Genomic DNA, 17,360 nt, shown 5'->3' with positions numbered 1-17,360 from the left:
GAATATGTTAAAACACAAAATTCCAGTGTAATTACTATGGTTACCAGAGTAGAAAGAGAACATTAACTTAAAAAAGCAATTCAGGGATGAATATCCTCCTCATTAGATACAACCTACCAAGGATACTTGCATTCTTGCACTGTTTAGAGGGAGCCACGTACTCTAAACCCCTGGATCATGACTGACATTGTGAGATTCTCAGTCAGTCATCTTCACCATCATGGCACCAGCTGTCAGCTTCCTTAAAATGTCAGCTTTGTGTTCACTGAAGGAAGAACATTCTTTTCAGTCATAGTAAAAAATTTGGAGGAATAACGTACCCTTGGATACCTAAGTTTAAATTTCAGAGTCATTGCCATTTTTTTGGCAGAGGTCTGGCAAAGAACAAAAAGAAAGTTGTGAAAGAGGCTTCTGAAGGCCTCTACAGTTCAGCTTCCTTGACATCTGGGTATTGTATCTGTGTTCCCCCCAGATGAAGGGAGGAATGATGAATCTGACTCCATGTTCTCAGAAGGCTAATTTATTATTTTATGATACTATATTATATTAAAGAATACTATACTAAAGAATACAGAAAGGATACTTACAGAATGCTAAAAGATAATAATGAAAACTTGTGACTGCCTCTAGAGTCCTGATACAGCTTGGCCCTGACTGGCCAGTGAGTGAAAACAACTCACAGCAGAATCCAATGACACAATCACCTGTGGGTAAACAATCTCCAAACACATTCCAGAAGAGCAAAACACAGGAGAAGCAAATGAGATAAGGATTGTTTTCCTTTTTCTCTGAGGCTTCTCACCTTCCCAGGAGAAAAATCCTGAGCAAAAGGATTTTTCAGAAAACGTGAATGTGACACCTAGGAATGAAGATAGACAACAGGAGCTTTCAGAGCTGGATGAGGCATGTGGACAGGAGGATCTGTGTCACACTGTTCCTGGCACTGTGCTGCCACCACTCACAGCCCATCTCCATGGGCAGATGCCACCCCTGCTGCCAAGGGGATGAGGAACAGCTGTTGAAGGACTGTGATGTGACAAAGCAACCAAATGCCTTATCCACCTCTGGGCCCCAGTGGCACATGGGTGAAGACAGGGCTCAGATCCACCACAACTGGGAACAAGAGCCTACCTCTGGCAGCTGCAGCAGCTGGATCACCCTGATCCAGCACAGCACAGCTGATTCTGTGTGTGCCACACATGAATTGAGTGAAGGACAACCAGGAGATCAGTAGTTTGCTTTGCTTCCTTTCACCTTATTAAAAATCTGGACAGTTGAAACCCACATTTTGTGAGAAGAGTCTTTAATCAAAGAGGGCTCCATTGCATAAGAGCTTGATGTTACAACAAAAGATGCACAAACCAGTGAACCATCCAACAATTTAGTTTTGTGATTTTCCACCACTGCCTAAACAAACAGAGCTAAAGGTTTGTGACAGCTGCTTGTGTTTCCACTATCCCTTTCAGGATCTCAAAGTTCAAAACCACATTCTAGAGAAGCAACTGGCAGAAGGAAATTATTTCTAACAGCCCATCCACAGAAGAGGCCCCATGTTATTATTAATTACTCATATTGCCATAAAACCTAATTGTCCCAGCCAAGAATAGAGGCTCACTGTGTTCATTCAGCACAAACAGGAGGGCAAGGGCAGGCCTTGCCCCAAGGACCTTGCCCTCTACAAACTCCTGCTCCAAGCTCCACATTAACCACTGCCAGCTCTGCAAGAAGCCTCATCTAGTGCTCAACACACCCCAGGAGATTTTAGCTGGCCTGAATTCCCAAGGAACTGCAAAAGCCTCCCCTCACAGATTTAAATGAAGATTTCCCACATATTCCCATCGTAAAGGTCATCCCACATGCTGGATCTCACTACAGTAAAGCCTGTCACTTAACTTTTCCCCATGCAGCAATAGGAACAAGGGGTACTTTGTGGGGTGAGGCTACCCACAGACAGCAGGCAAGGAGAGGCATTCCTTGCAGGGACAGGTGGCTGGAATTTGGTTTCTCCCACCAGCAATGAACAACTAGATGTATGGAAAAAGCAAAGGAAAAATTAATGGTCTCAACCAGCTGCTGGGATTAGTAAATGCTGATGTGAAAATCTCAGTCCCAGCAGAGAAGAGTTGTGGTTCAGGAGGAGATAAGTGGGAAGGAGTAGGAAGACTGTAACAAATTGTGGGATGGCACCCAGGAGCAGCTTCCAAAGGGGGAAAGAGCAAAGCAGAAAGGGCAGCTGGGGGTGAGAGATGGGGATGTATTCTGGGACCCCAGTTACTCTACAGGTACTCGGGATCAGCAGAGTATGTGGGAGAGGGACCACAAAGGGACGCTACAGGGGACAGGGTGCTCTGATGCGGTGCTGATGATCTCTGAGGACAAGGGCTTTTGCCAATGAAACACAGCCAAATAATGAACTGAGAAACCAAAGAGGTTCATCTGAGTTTTTTTTTCATCCTCGTTTTTCCTTTAGCTTTGTTTGTGATAAAGTAGCAAAACTAGCTTAACACCATTCCTAAATGGCCTTACTGGTCACCCTGGCACCAGTGGGAGACACTGCCAGTCAGTGAGCACAGGGCACTTGACTGCTCTTGCTTTCTGGCTGACTGGCTTTTTTAAATGGAAGGATTTGGAAGATAAATGATTGGAATGAATCTGAGAAAAATCCGTGTTCTCCTTGTGGTTTAGTCAGAGATTTTCTCTGAAAATATGGCTGAACAACCTATCCCACCACAGCTTCTGGACCTCTATCACTTGTCTGTAAATCCCCCTTATTATTCCTTAATACCAAAACCCTGACTACTTCCACAGTAGTGTAAAGTCCTACTTCCACAGTAAAATCTCTATTCTTCTATTTATACACCTGCAACTCCTTGTGCCAGGCATTGCAGAATCCCCAGTGTTACTGTCATGCAATAAATAACATTTATCCCACCCTGCTGGGACTCAGTGTGCCAAACTGCAGCTCACTGAATGAGCAGCACTCCAAATTTTCAGGCTGTTTCTGCTTTCCCTGAGTGCAGCCTGTGCTGCCATAGGGTAACAAAGAACTAGACCTGCTTACCAACAAAACCACCTTTGAATAACTACAGCTGGCTTAAGTTGATGGTTTTTTGCATAGTATTCTGTGTGAAGGTGGCATTTTTCAGACACACACGTGAGGCATTCACATTCTCTGAAAAAAATCCCATCACCCAGGATTTTTCTCCTGGGAAGCTGAGAAGCCTCAGAGAAAAGTAAAACAATCATTATCTCATTTTGCTTCTCCTCTGTTGTGCTTATGTGGAATGTGTTTGGAGATTGTTTACCCACAGGTGATTGTTTCATTGGATTCTGCTGTGAGTTGTTTTGACTCCTTGGCCAATTGGTGCCAAGCTGTGTCGAGAATCTGGAACGAATCAGAGTTTTCATAATTATCTCTTTAGCATTCAGCAAGTATCTTTTCTGTATTCTTTAGTATAATATAGTATTCTTTAATATAATATAGTATTATAAATAATAAATGAGCCTTCTGAGAACATGGAGTCAGATGCATCATTCCTGCCCTTGTTGGGGCATTCCCTGCAAATACAATACACACAAGCAGTGGTTAAATATTGCAGTGGACTTTATTTCTCCTTCCACTAAAGACCCCAACCAATGTCAGCATCCCTGGAGGGCTGGATGTGATACTCTGGCAGCAGCCAAGGTCATGCTGACTCACTCCCTCTGGCTTTTCCCTGCATCCATCCAGTGCCAGTGCTCTGCTAAGTGCTTGACTATTCATTACACTGCCACTTGCAAAGCTGCAATTCCTTTCTCCACAGACAGCACAAACCATCGGACTGCAGGCTCCTAAAAGTATTGCTTATCAGATTTTGGATGCCTTTTCAAGGGGTAGATTACTTTCTGCTACAAAAATAACTGATGGCAGGAGAAGAATCTCTGCTGCTGGGTTTTGGGGCAGAATTCAGGATCCCCTTTCCCAAACTCACTTCTTCACTGGAATATTTGACAAGCACATCCTTGAGTGATGGCAACGAAGCAGCAGCTCTCAGTACCCAGCCCAGCATCACCTGGGGGTGCCAACCTCAGGCTCTCACTGGTTCAGAAACCAGGGCCCACATTTCAGGAAACATCTTCCAACTGAGAGACTTTTATAGAATAAAAAGTGAGCACAGCATGGTCTCCACCTGCAACTCTGCCTGTTATACCCAGGGAAATGGTTATGTATACCCAAACAAGGCTCATTTTAGGTTTAAGTTATTGTACTTGCAAGGAATGCCCTGACAAAGGCAGGAATGATGCATCTGACTCCATGTTCTTAGGAGGCTAATTTACTACTTTATAATACTATATTATATTAAAGAATACTATGGTATACTATACTAAAGAATACAGAAAGGATACTTACAGAATGCTAAAAAGATAATAATTGAAAACTTGTGACTCTCCAGAGTCCCAACACTGCTTGGCCCCAAGTGGCCAAAGAGTAAAAACAACTCACAGCAGAATCCAATGAAACAATCACCTGTGGGTAAACAATCTCCAAACACATTCCACATGAGCAAAACAGAGGAGAAGCAAAACAGAGGTGAAGCAAAACAGAGGAGAAGCAAATGAGATAATTATTGTTTTCCTTTTCTCTGAGGCTTCTCAGCTTCCTAAGAGAAAAATTGTGGGTGAAAGGATTTTTTCAGAGAATGTGAATGCCACATTAAGTGTCTTCCCATCAGTCTAATCTGCTACAAAAGCAAATTCAACAACCATAAAAACACAGGCATGTCTCTGAGTTTCTCTAACATCAGCCCAGGGAACTATGAGTAAAGAACTTTTCAAGCACAAGTACTAAAACTATAATCAAGATATCACTGCATTTTCTGTTCTTGAATAAATATCTTTCCACAAGCAATTACACAGAAAATACTTTAAATTACAAATCACAATGAAGTATTAAATAACTACAAAAATATTTAAATATTTAAACCAAAATTTTTAAAGCCAGGAGCCTATGCATATATCACAACAATCACTCAGGTATGTGATCTGTAATTTCAAAGTATGTGGGCAAAAAGAAGTCTAGAAATACAGGTTTCACTGCAAAGCTGCTCAGCCTGCTTCATAAAGCAAACCCAATGTTTTCCAATACAAATGAAAAATACAGACTTTGGGGACAAATTTCCAAATCTTATCTAAACTTGATAATTCAGTTCTGTTACTTTAATGTGGATTTTATTTTGTGAATATAAAGTACCTAAGAACCTAAAGCACCACTGTGACATTAAATTCAGCACATATGGAAAAAATGTTGTCCCTCAACTATGTTGTTCCAGATTTGCTACTATTTTTACACAGCTGAGCTTACAGCATCTTTAGTGAAAGTTTTGTTATTACCAGATGGCAACCATCAGCCCTTATCTGGCAGAGAAATGAAAAGCTTACCTAATGCCCAAGAAATGGAATTACCTAATGCCCAAAGTAATGTACTCCTGACAATGCCACGAGACTCCATCTCCCTTATTGGTATACACAGACAATTATTTTCCATCTAAATTCTGTTCTTCTTCTCTAATGTTATATATCACACTGTTTATTTCACAGAGTCCTTGGTACCATATCCTTACAATTTACTTGAAAATTTGTCACCAAGGACCCAGATTTATGACTGAGATTTTATGGATTAGTAATTGATCTAGTGCACATTTTTAGCTTACTGCAGATGGAAGATCCATGTCAGTTGAAAACTCTTTCCTTCAGATTTCTGCTGTGCTCTGTGTTTGGCTGTGGGGGTTTTTTCACCTTGTTCTCACACATTTGGGGCTGGTCAAGTGCATGCACATGAGCAGCCACAGAAGCTCAGCAGACTTATGACAACTCACTGAACTGCAAGAACAAGGTCACATGCTTGAGACACAATAATTATAATTATGCCAGTTCTTTCCACTTTGATGGGAAAAAAATCTGAATTCTCAGTTTGTAACACATTTTATCCCTTGCATCGTGATGACAGTGCTGTTTGCCAGCAGGTGGTAGGCAGAGATTCAACAATAAATCATTGTTCCCTTTTATCTTTGACTTACCCATGGAGGCAGGACTTCAGCACTGGTCTTTGAGTCATACCTGCTATAAATGACCCCTGGGCAGAGCCCTGAATAGAGGGTATATTGTTAGAGATAGCATTCTTCACATGGGATGATTAAATCCAACCTTTCCTAACTGTCTGTAGGTGGGAATTACAAGCAGTTAGCAAAGAAAGAAAGGACAATGCAAATGTTCCCTTCAACTAAACTCAGGTGAGCTCTGCGTGTCTGCCATTGCTGTGCAGTCACCTGGAATTATCCAGAACCAAGCAAACTTTTAATGCTTTGTAAAAACTCTATGAGGTATTCAGGGTATGAGCAAAACTTTTCGTACTCACCTAAAAATAAAATAAATTAAAAAAAAAAACCCACAAAAAAAAATTAATAAAACCAAGCCCCACAAGCTTGTCTTTATTAATACCATTTATTATAGGAACTACAAGCTACTGAGAGCCCATATTTAATAAAAAGAATCACAGATTCTAGTGGCTTAGCCATCAAATAGAGAACCAGAGGCAATGACTACAGAGGCACTTTAACCCAACTCAACTATGAACTCTCCATCTCCCTCCAGACCAAATGCTCCAGCTCTCTTAACACCCAAATGCCAAAAGGTTGAGAGTTGGACCTTTCTGGGCAGGGCCAGGATGCAGTGCAGTTTGGCATCCTGCACCTTGCCTTGTAAGTAGACAATACTCCAGTCCTGAGAACACAAAATCCAAGTCATACTGTGCTCATGTTTGGCTAAGAGCCAAGCTTTTATAAATTAATTGTTTCACCAAGCCACCTGTTCCATTTGCCTGACCCAAATTCCTATCTTTATCCTTAAAAGTTTTGTCTTCATCCTATCTGAGCTTTACAACTACTAGGAGCTGGGTTTCCCCCTCTAATTATCCAAAACAGAAGTTAAAACTGCAGCTATTATCAGCTTCCAGCTTCCTCAGTGGGAATCAGTCATTAGGCAGTGATGACAAACAGCAGCACTGTGCAGCTCATTCTCAGTACACTGACATTTAAATCCATCCAGAGTGACTAAGGCATCCAAGGAAAGCCCCTTTGGTGCTGACAGACTACAAGATTTGTACTTGACAGAGCACAAATCAAGTGCACAGCACTGCCCCTGCCACCTGTGTGTCACCTGTGAGCTCTGAAAAATCACAGAATTTAAAAAAAAACAAACAAACACAGACTGAAAAAACCCAAACCACCAGGAAGTAAATTTCATATAACTTAGCTGAAACATCCCCAGAGGTGACTGACTGAAGTGAAAGGTGACCAGCTCTGCTGACTGAGGATGTCTTTGATGCTTCTTGGCTCAGCACAGTGCTGTCTCCATCAGCTGGAGAACTACTGGGTGTGTAGAAGGGTTGAAACAGTGCAGGGGTAACTCAGGTGTGATTGAGGGCAGCAAGGGTGTAGAGAAGGTATGGCAGCACCATGTGGATAATGGGCCCCATTCCAGTGCTGATCAAAAGGTCTGAGTGGGTTATCTGAACTCACTGGGCATCAGCTGTCTTGTATGGGCTTAAACAAATAATTCCAGAAACCATACAATTTTTTTTTTTAAAGGGGGTTGAGTTTCCTAAGGCCTTATGGAAAGGTGTCTCCTTCCTTTTCATCCACACAGCCAATCTTATTTTAAAGCTGCCCTAAAAGTGATCTTTCCAAGCATGATTCTAATAGTGAGGTGTTACTATGATATTTTCTGAAAAATTCCCTTTGCCCAGTATCTTCTGCTGGGAAGCTAAGAGGCCTCAGAAAAGAATGAAAACAATAATTATCTGATTGCTTCAGAATGTGGTCTGGAAATCATTTACCAACAGGTGCATCTTTGATTGGTTCCATGTGAATTGTTTTCAATTAATGACCAATCACAGCCAGCTGTGTTGAACTCTAAGCTTTCATTATCATTCTTGCTAAGTCTTCTGATGTATCCTCTCTCTTTTTTTAGTACAGTTTTAGTATAGAATTTCTTTTAATATAATATCATAAAATAATAAATCAGCCTTCTGAAAACACAGAGTCAAATTCTCATCTCTCACCTCATCCTGGAGACCTCACAACACCACAGTGAGGCGGCTACAAAGCAGAGTGGACAAATCCTTGGTTGTTTCATTTTCAGTTCATGCTAAAACAACCTTTCAAAGTATTTTGAAACAACATTTCTAGGAGTCCTTCATGTCCTTACAATATCTGAGCATAGTATGGAAGGTCTGATCTGCCAAAAATTGTCAGATTTCTTACATTCACACAATGACAAAAAGGCTCTTTAATATAAAACAACCAGTTCCACATCTTAGAGAGCAGCAAATGAATACCAAGGAAGATATAGGGCAAAGACTGAAAAAAAAAGTGAAAGTACATAAACCATCACGAGCAGGAGACAAGAACTGCACAAGAATGAGAATCAGGCTGCAGACAGAGAGGGAGGAACCCCAAGAGAGATGAAGAAAATGGGACTGGAACACATTTCAGTCTTAGTGAAAGCCTTTTGGTGTCTCATAGGTCCGTCCCAAAACCACAGATTTAGGACAGTGGCCTGCTCCTTCTTTTAACTACCAAGTTAATTAAACTTTCATAGAGTAATCTGCAACCTAGCTTAATTTCTACCTGCCTAATTCAGCTTTAGGCTCCTGCCCTTGCTCAGGCACATTTTTCACCTTCTGACTAGTTCCAGCTACTTCCATCCGTAGCTGGTCTGTACTCACAGTCTGCATTCACAGTACAGTACAAAAAATTGCTGGTTTCTCCTCATAATTATGTGCTGTGAGAGATGCAAGTGATAAAGGGACAAAGGGCACATTCATGTCTCTACATGCTATATCAATTCCTCTAAATTAGGCAAATACTCTCTCTCCTCCCACATCAAATGAGTGGTTTTGATTTCTCAAGGAAATGAGGAAAGAAGAAGGCTGTGGAAGTCAAAGAAGGAATGTAAGACAATTCAGCAGAAATGAATACATGCTTTTCAGTCTCTGTCATTATAATTTAAAATCATCACTCCCCCCCAAAAAAACAGTACAGTGCAGAATTGTGCTGAATTAAACATTACCCCCTCAGGTATCAGACAAAGGGAAGGGAAATTTATAACAGAGGCAAAAGGGAGGCAGGAGCAAGTGGTGATTTGGATTTTACTCTCATTGTCCATGTGGAGAAAACACTGATGCAGAAACGTAAGAGAATGAGGTACTGAAGAAAAACCACATTCAATCTCAAGAAGAAAGCTCTTCTTCTAGAAGCCCTCAATACAAAACACATGATCCTGCATGTATTTTCCTCCCACTACCAACTGCATAAGGTATATAAAAGTTGCCCAGGTGCAAATTCACTCTGACTTTGAGAATGCTCCTCATTTTACCATGATGAATGGTCACAAATTACTGTTTTATGCCAAATCCCATTTTCTCCACCGTTTTGCCCCTCTTGCACTTTCAATAAAGCCAGGTGTTCACCCTGAATGCTGTTGTGCACACAGACTGCACACACACACATCCTGAAAAAGAAAATCCACTAGGCAACACAGAAGGAAAGGAAAAAGTATTTCACCTCAAGGAAGGTCAATAGATGCTAGCAAATTATTTCTTCTCTAATCCACTATAAAAAGGCCTAATTCCAAACAGATGGGGATCTTCAGATTAAAATCTGTCCTGTGACCCCCAATTTTACATTCGTAGGCCTTACACAAGAAGTAGTTCATAATGATAATGTGTGGCTCACCCATTAACACCTCAATCAGTCATGTTAGATTTGGTACTAATCCGGTATTTCCTAGAAAATCTATGGAAAATTTACTTTTCCATGACATAAAATCCAGTTGTTACTTCCATTTATCTCTGAGGAGTTCAACCCAGATGACTGATTCAATCAGAATTGCTCAGATTAGAAAGAGATTTATTTGAAAGAATAAAATGAAAAAAATAATTTAAGTATTGGGAGAAAACAAACTGAAGATTTGGATTTATTTTGTGAATATGTGAGCCCCCAAAGCTGAAAGCTTACCATCCCTGCTAAAGGGCTGGCTACCACAGGAGGACTAATACTGCATGTTCATCTGTACTGGCTGCTAAGGATAAAACACAATTAACTGAGAGCAACTGGGAATACAGGTTCCTGTATACAGGTTCCTGGAAAAAAACCCAAAAGCTTCATCTACATTTTTCTTTGCATGCTGCCAAAGCTCCAGCAATAGTTCTAATTTCCCCTAACATGATTCCAGCTGCTTATGTTTTCTGTAGGCTAATGCACAGGATTCATTTGCTCTTGGAGGAAGCAATCCTGATGTAATTTGATGAGCATCTCCCTTAACACCAGTATCCCCCTCTTCCCTCTGCATTCACTCTTCTCCTCATTCTAACCTTTAGGCAAAGGTAAAACAGTTTTTGGGAGGCATTGGGAATCAGATGATGAAACCAATCTGGGTTACAGACAGCAAGAACCCCTCCTCAGTTATTTTTAACTGAGGCTAGTTTCCCACCCTGCTGTGACAGTATGAACAGTTGCACAGCTGAGAGCCAGAACAGGGCAGGAATGGCAGAAGGAGATGTAGGATTGTCTTGCTGAGAGATGAGCACAACCAACTCCGCCCTTAGTAACCCCAGGTCACTGCAGACTTAGTAACAAGCAGGAGAAAATGAAATTCAGGCACAAAGTGAGGCTGTGGGCCTGCTGACAGTCACTATGTCCAGTCCCATAACTGGACACTGCATTCCAGATGTGCCTCACCAGGGCTGAGCAGAGGGGCAGGATCCATCCCTCCCCCTCAACCTGCTGGCAATACTCTTCCCAATGCACCCCAGGACACCACTGGCCTTCTTTGCCACAAGGACACTTGTCTGGCTCATGGACAGCTTGTTGTCCAGCAGGACCCCCAGGTCCTTCTCTACAGAGCTGCTTCCAGCAGGCCAGCACTGCCAGGTGCATGGGTTATCCCTCCCCATGTACATGATCCTTCACTTGCCTTTTCTGAATTTCAGGAGGTTCTTCTGTGCCCATCTGTCCCATCTCTGGCGAGGTCCTTCTGGAGGGCTCACAGCCCTCTGGGGTATCAGCCACTCCTCCCAGCTTTGTGTCAGCAGTGAATTTGCTGAGGAAGCATCTGCCCCTTCATCTGAGTCACTGATGAGTTAAAACAATACTGGACCCAATACCAACCCCTGGGGGACACCACTAGTGAGAGGTCTCCAACTAGAGGTAGAGGGCACTTCCACAAAATGCCTGGCTCTGACATCTCAATACACTTTGAGGTGGACATGCTGATGCTGAGTCCCTCACAGCCCTCTCTTCTCCAGGCTGAAGAAGCTCAGCCCCTCAGCCTCTCCTCACAGGGCAAGCTCCTGGCTGCTACAACTCCTGGCCATCTTGGTTGTCCTTGGCTGAATGCAGTCCAGTTTATCCATGTCTTTCTTGTATTAAGGGTGCCCAAACTGGATGCTGTTTTTTAGATGTGGTTTAACAACTGCCAGTCTGGAAGTGATAACCACTTCTCCCAATTTACCAGCTCTGCTTCTGCCACTAAAGGTCCAGGATGCTGACAGAATTCTCAGTGTCAGGACAGACATCAGTGTCCAACATTCAGCTTGCTGTCCTCGAGAATTCCCAAATCCTTTGCCACAGACCTGGCCCCCAGTCAGTCAGTCAGTCTGTCCCCAGCCTGTAATAACTGAATGTGCTCCTCTCTGAGCTGGGTGCTGGGCAGCACAGCCTTCCTGAGTGACACAACCTGAGCAGGCACCAAGGACAAAGTGGTGAGATCAGGATGAGATGCCCAAAATGTTTCGCCTCATCCAACGCAAGCCCACAGAGCTGCCACTGGCAGGAGGTGTAAAGATATACTGAGATGGCAGCAGTTCACAGCTCCCAAGCTCCATATTTGGAACACATTCAGCTGTGGGGAGAATTTAGAACATCTCAGTGCAATTTATGAGCTGCTTCACACTTTCCTAAGCATCCTGTGATGTAGATGGGTGTGTATAAGAATCCACATTTAAGAGGGCTATATTTGGGATACTTTTTGGGAGGAGCCTCCCTCTCCTCCAGCCTTTTTGGATCCAGAGAAGTCCCACCAAACGTACACTTCAAAGATGGAAGAGGCAGAGGTGATGCAGGCAGCAGGAGGGCGAGAGGTTTTGGAGAACAGTGGGGGAGCTGGAGAGGCAGGGTCACTTCAGTAGAGGAGATGGAGCTTGAGTCACCTGTGCTGAATCAGTGTGAGGAAGAGCAGAACACAAAAGAAGCAGCCAGAGAGACCTTCAGCTCTACTCCTCAAAAAATCCTTTCAGACACCAAGGATTACTCCTGGAAGCCCTATTAGTAAACCAAGTACTTCATGATCATTGATACAACATTTCTGAGGTAAAGAAAACAAACACCTGCCAAGGACAGGGCTACTCACCACTAGTCTGGTCTCCGAGCATTTACCATGGATAATTTGCTTTTAAGTAAAGCAAGCACCAAACTGCCTGGAAATCAGATATCCAGTGCCCTGTGCAGCCCAGAAGAGTTTGTCTCCATAGAATGAAAGAAATGAAAAAGCCAAGAAGCCAAGAGAGATATTGCCTAAATTAGTCAGTCAAGGAGAGGAACAGCTGCCATGTTCATGATTTGATTCCCAAAGAGAAATCTCCGCTAGGATTTCCCAGGCCTAACTCTTGCAGACTTGGATACCAAAGCTTTCCATCCCCATTTAATGAGAAAATGTGACTGATAATTCTCTGCTTTAAAAACTTTATGGACCACCAGTGTCCAGTGGCTGATCAGAGAATCATGGAATGGCTGAGGCTGGAAGGGACCCCCATGCTAAAGCAGGGACAGCCACAGTAAACAGGCAGGAAGATCAGTATGAAGCCATTTTACACTTCCATTAAAAGAAACAGAACTAACAACACACATTACTCTTACAGCAAATGCAATGTGAACATGTAAGAGCAGATATAATAAAACCACTGGAAGATGCTTTACATAAAATATGATGACAAACTCCCAGCTCAGCAAGACAATGAAAACAAGCTACCTTCAATCCCATGGCAAATAGCAAGTTCTTGACTCTGAATTTTTATGGACTGTAGAATAAAAGGCACATCAGCTAAAGTAACATTGGTAAGAGAGGCCCTGAGATGACAGTGTTTCACCAAACATCCAAAATTCTACTAGACTGAGATGTAATTGACTAGAGAAACATCATTTTCAGACTGAGAAAAAAAAAAAAAACAACCCAAATCCTATGAAAATTAATAAAGCTTTAAGTAATAATAGTGGTTTTGCAACATGAATTTATCTCATGGCCCAAAACATCAAAATCTTGGGCTAAAGCAGAGACCTCTGAACTCAGCAGAAGAAACATCAGAGGTTACCAAAACAATTCATACTGCAGGGTGGACAGCATATATCCTGTATATAAGTATTAATATTTAATGTAATATATTGTAATTTGCTTTTACTTCAACATCCTATAATGCCCTTAGTTTCCCATTTCACTCTCCAATGATGGAAATTATTGTACAGCAGAGGTATTGCCATTTATATGGAAAAGGACTGCTCAAGTCCACTGGAGGTCTGGATTGCCAAGGAGGATAGGAGAAATCCTCAGATCCCAGTCTGCCAAAGCATGGCTGAGTAAAGTTAAAGATAGGCAGCTGTTCAACTGAGTAATAAATACAATGAGGTCCTAACAACAGAACACCAGCAATCAATAATAAAACTGTTAAAAAATTAAGACTTGTCTCAAAAACAGTCAACCCCAGTAAGTGAATCTGTTCAGAGAAGGTCTGCAGAAGGAGAGGAAATTGTCCTAACATGATCCTGGCCACCCTCCTGCACCTGCTATTCCTTGGGAATGGACAAACTGCTTATTCTAGCACAAATCTGAGGCCTAGCTTCCATGCCCCAATATGGCCTCAAAGAGGATGCAAATGCAGTGAAGTAAGAGCACAGCACAGATTCCTGTCTGTGTGTCTGCCTGTCTGTCAGTCTTGGCAATGTCCTACCACTGGGCAGCACGTTCTTGCAAGGGCCTGCTGGAGGAAGGACACAAAAACCTCCTCCACACATTTTGGATGGTGCTTTACTAAACCAAAAATGTGTCTTTGGACTTCTCTGCCCCCTTAAGAGCTTTCATTCAGAACCCTACAGCCCCACATCTACACTCCACAGGACAATTTGCCTGAACTACCTGAATTCTGCCTCACTGGCGTTGCTGGAGGTACCATTTGCTTGTGTCTCACCAGTACGGGTCTGGCTTGTGCTGAGGGAGCTGTCATCATGGAGGTGCTAACACAGAAGCAGAAAACAGATTACAGCAACAGCAAGGGCTAAGAGAAAATTCTCCTTTGCAGAGTGCATGTGCAGTAAGAATCAGTGTGGTTTCTGCTATGAAGGTTAAAAGAATAAAACAACTGCTTGCAGCCTAGGTGGAGGATAGAAATGCCCCACCTGGTGCTAAGGAGAGCTCTGGAATTGAGAGCCCTGGGTCTGGATTGGAAATTGGAGAAGCTCCACTCTTGCCTGGCATCAGGCAAGCCATGGGATTTCTCCTGTCCCTCCCTCTGTGAACATCCCCTCAGTATCCATGCTGGGGCTGGCACAGCATGAAGGCCTGGCCCCACAGGAGATATTCTGGGCTGCAGGGCATGCACTGACTTCAAGAGGTAAACAGGAAGAGAGTCCGTGCCCATCTTTGATTTCAATTAATTGCATTGGTTGACTAATCCCTCTAGTTTTGTAATTTCAAGTCAATTCCTTGCACTGTCTCTCCTATCCATGGCCATGTGCCATCCTGGCTTCTCATCAGTCTTCTTTTGTACAAGATCATGGTGGAATAACAGTTACCTGCAGCTTGCTTATCTCCTTCTTCATCTTCTTCTTCTTTCTTTCCCTAGAAACTGCATTGCACTGTCCCCTTTTAATTCTGTTCCTCTGCTACTGTCATGTCATTTCAAACAGCACTGCCTTCATGCCAGTGACAAGTTATCTCTATTCCTCACTTTGTAATTACTGGTTTCAAAAGTCCTGAGCCTACTCCATAGGCTCAGGGGGGCAAGGAGGCAGAGATCAGGTTTAAGGAGACCAATAGGTTTTTCTGAAAAACAGCTTTATTTTTCATATTGAAAATAAAATGTTCTCAACTCTTCTGGACACTGAACCAAGTCTGTGGCATAAGTCACTTACCTGCAAGTAAAATGAAACCCTTATTTTATTAAAAACACTTTCAAAAGGGCATCAGTTAGTACTCTAGAGAAGAATATAAAGAGAAATAACCTGAGTTTTTAAGTGTATTTCCTCTGTATGGAATATGTTCATGGTTCCCAATAGAAATGTCATTAATTCTAACAGAATTTCCACACATTCTATAACGCAGGGGGCTTTTTGTTTTCTTTTGGGGTTTTTTGTAGAACAAAAAGATACATTGTAAATTAGGAAGAATATCTGTCCGATGCTTTACCTTCTGTTTACAAAACCTAGTCAGTTACATTCTGAGAGGGCACAAAAACAGCATGAGGTGCGGAGCTGTGAGTGCTGCATACGTGTGCACACACAGCCCTGCCGTAGCTCCCACGTACATGCACTGTTACCAGCCTCAAGTTACTTCCCTTAAGGATGAACACAGGGACGGTGATGATTTTTTGGAGCCAGTCATGTTTAGTAGAGCTGACAGGCAAGGTGTAACACCCACCTACTTCATACTTGGAGTGTTACAAAAACACATTCGAAAGATAACCCCAAATCACTCCTCCAGTCAAACATTTCACCCTTTCAGCATGACGCAGAAGTTTAAATTCCACTGATGGGTGACCTCGAGAGTGCTGTATATCTGTATATCCGCCCCCCCCTCCCAATGGCAGCGGTTCCCCTCGCTGGCAGACTAAAGCGGGTCTATAAATAACTTCAAAAGGAATTGTCTCTCTCCTCACGCACTGCAGACAGCTGTTTACAGAGATCCCGACTCCTTATGCACTGCGTTGGCCCAGCTCTCATCCCACTCTTTCCTCTGCTCTTCCTAAAAAACCCTTGGGCGATGCGGCGCAGGTAGGACGGGGGACCCTCCCCTGCCGCAAACGCCAGGTCCCACAACTTGAGGGAGGCTGCCGGAGTCAGAGCGCGGCCCGGGGGAAATGTCTCAGGGCAAGGGGGTTGCGCTCTCGTGTAATCCGTCCTTAAGCTCTACGGTCCCGGCTGATCCCCGGCCCCGGGAATCCCCTCCTCCCCGGCCCGGAGCGGAGCCCGCAGCCGCTCGGGGCCCGCGCAGCGCCCACCTGCAGGGCCGGGCAGGGACACTCGTGGGGCGCCCGCACCTGCCCGCAGCCCCCGGCCGAGACAAAAGCCCGGGCTGCCTCACCTCCTTCAGCTGCTCCAGCTCCTGCTTGAGGCCGTCATACTCCGCCTCCAGCTCATCGTACTGCTGCTTGAGGGTGAGCTTCTCCTCCAGCACCACCAGCCCATACTCCGCCGCCTGGATCTTCTCGTGGGTCGTCTCGGAGAGCTCCCGGGTCAGCCGTTCGATCTCGCTCTTGTAGTGGTCGGCGCCCTGCAGCACCTCCTCCGCAGCCATAGCCCCGCCGGCACTGCCGCGCCGCCGAGCAGGCAGCCAGGGGGCGGGCGCGGCCGAGGGGCGGCACCGGCACGGCCGGCCCGGCCCGGGGATGGGGGTCGGGGCCGCCTGCGGCAGCCGCCGCCGCCGAGCGCGTCCGCCCCGCCGCAGCCGCGGCCCCCTCCTCCCCCGCCGGCCGCCCGGGACGCGCCGAGGCCGCGCTCGCCTCCCCCGGCCCTGCGGCGGCCCCGGCGGCGGGCACGCCTGGGCTGGCGAGCGGGCGGGCGAGCCCCGCTGCCCGGGGAGGCGGCGGCGCGCTGGAGGCCGGGGCGGCGAGCGGGGCGGCCGGGAGCGCGCCTTCGTGAGGCGGCTCCCGCGGAGATGCTGCTACTGCTGCCGCTGCCGGCGCCCGCCTCCTCCCTTGCACACGGTCCCTCCCCTGCGCTCTTTAAGATGACAGCGTCCTCGGCTCTGGCATCGCCGCCGGGCGGGCGGGGAGGCGGCGCGGCAGCGGCGGCGGAGCGGCCGGGATGTGGGCGCTGCGCCTGAGGGGCTGCTCCCGCCGGGCCCCGTCCGTGCCGCTCCCCTCACGGCCGGGCCCCCTCCCTGCGCTCCCCTCCTGCCCTCCGCCGCCGTGTCAGCGCCTCTCGGTGCTGCCCGCCGTGATGCTGCTGCAGCGGCGGCGGTGCGGGTATAAGTAGACAGGGAGACGCAGCCCAGCAAACTGCGGGAGCGAGGGGGCGGCAGGAGTATTCCCCTGCTATTTCGGGAAACTGGGAAAG

The 17,360-nt window shown here is 45.1% G+C and overlaps 1 protein-coding gene across 5 annotated transcripts in view; it reads right to left on the bottom strand.

Moving 5' to 3' along the window:
- The window catches only part of BICD1 (BICD cargo adaptor 1), a 170,959-nt gene extending 154,323 nt beyond the window's left edge, over positions 1–16,636 (bottom strand). For 2 of the 5 annotated variants that reach the window (XM_058021972.1, XM_058021970.1), the window contains exon 1: positions 16,387–16,633. In XM_058021972.1, the coding sequence (XP_057877955.1) occupies positions 16,387–16,599 (213 nt within the window). In that variant the 5' untranslated portion in view covers positions 16,600–16,633. Of the gene's footprint in view, positions 1–16,386 lie in introns of all 5 variants that reach the window. The other 3 variants (XM_058021974.1, XM_058021973.1, XM_058021969.1) reach the window with 3 other exon arrangements.
- Positions 16,637–17,360: the final 724 nt, after the last annotated feature.

Source organism: Melospiza georgiana, chromosome 4 (genome assembly GCF_028018845.1).
Source record: "Melospiza georgiana isolate bMelGeo1 chromosome 4, bMelGeo1.pri, whole genome shotgun sequence".
Lineage (NCBI taxonomy): Eukaryota > Metazoa > Chordata > Aves > Passeriformes > Passerellidae > Melospiza > Melospiza georgiana.
The sequence above is the reverse complement of the archived record's forward strand: the minus strand, read 5'-3'. Positions and strand labels throughout refer to the sequence as shown.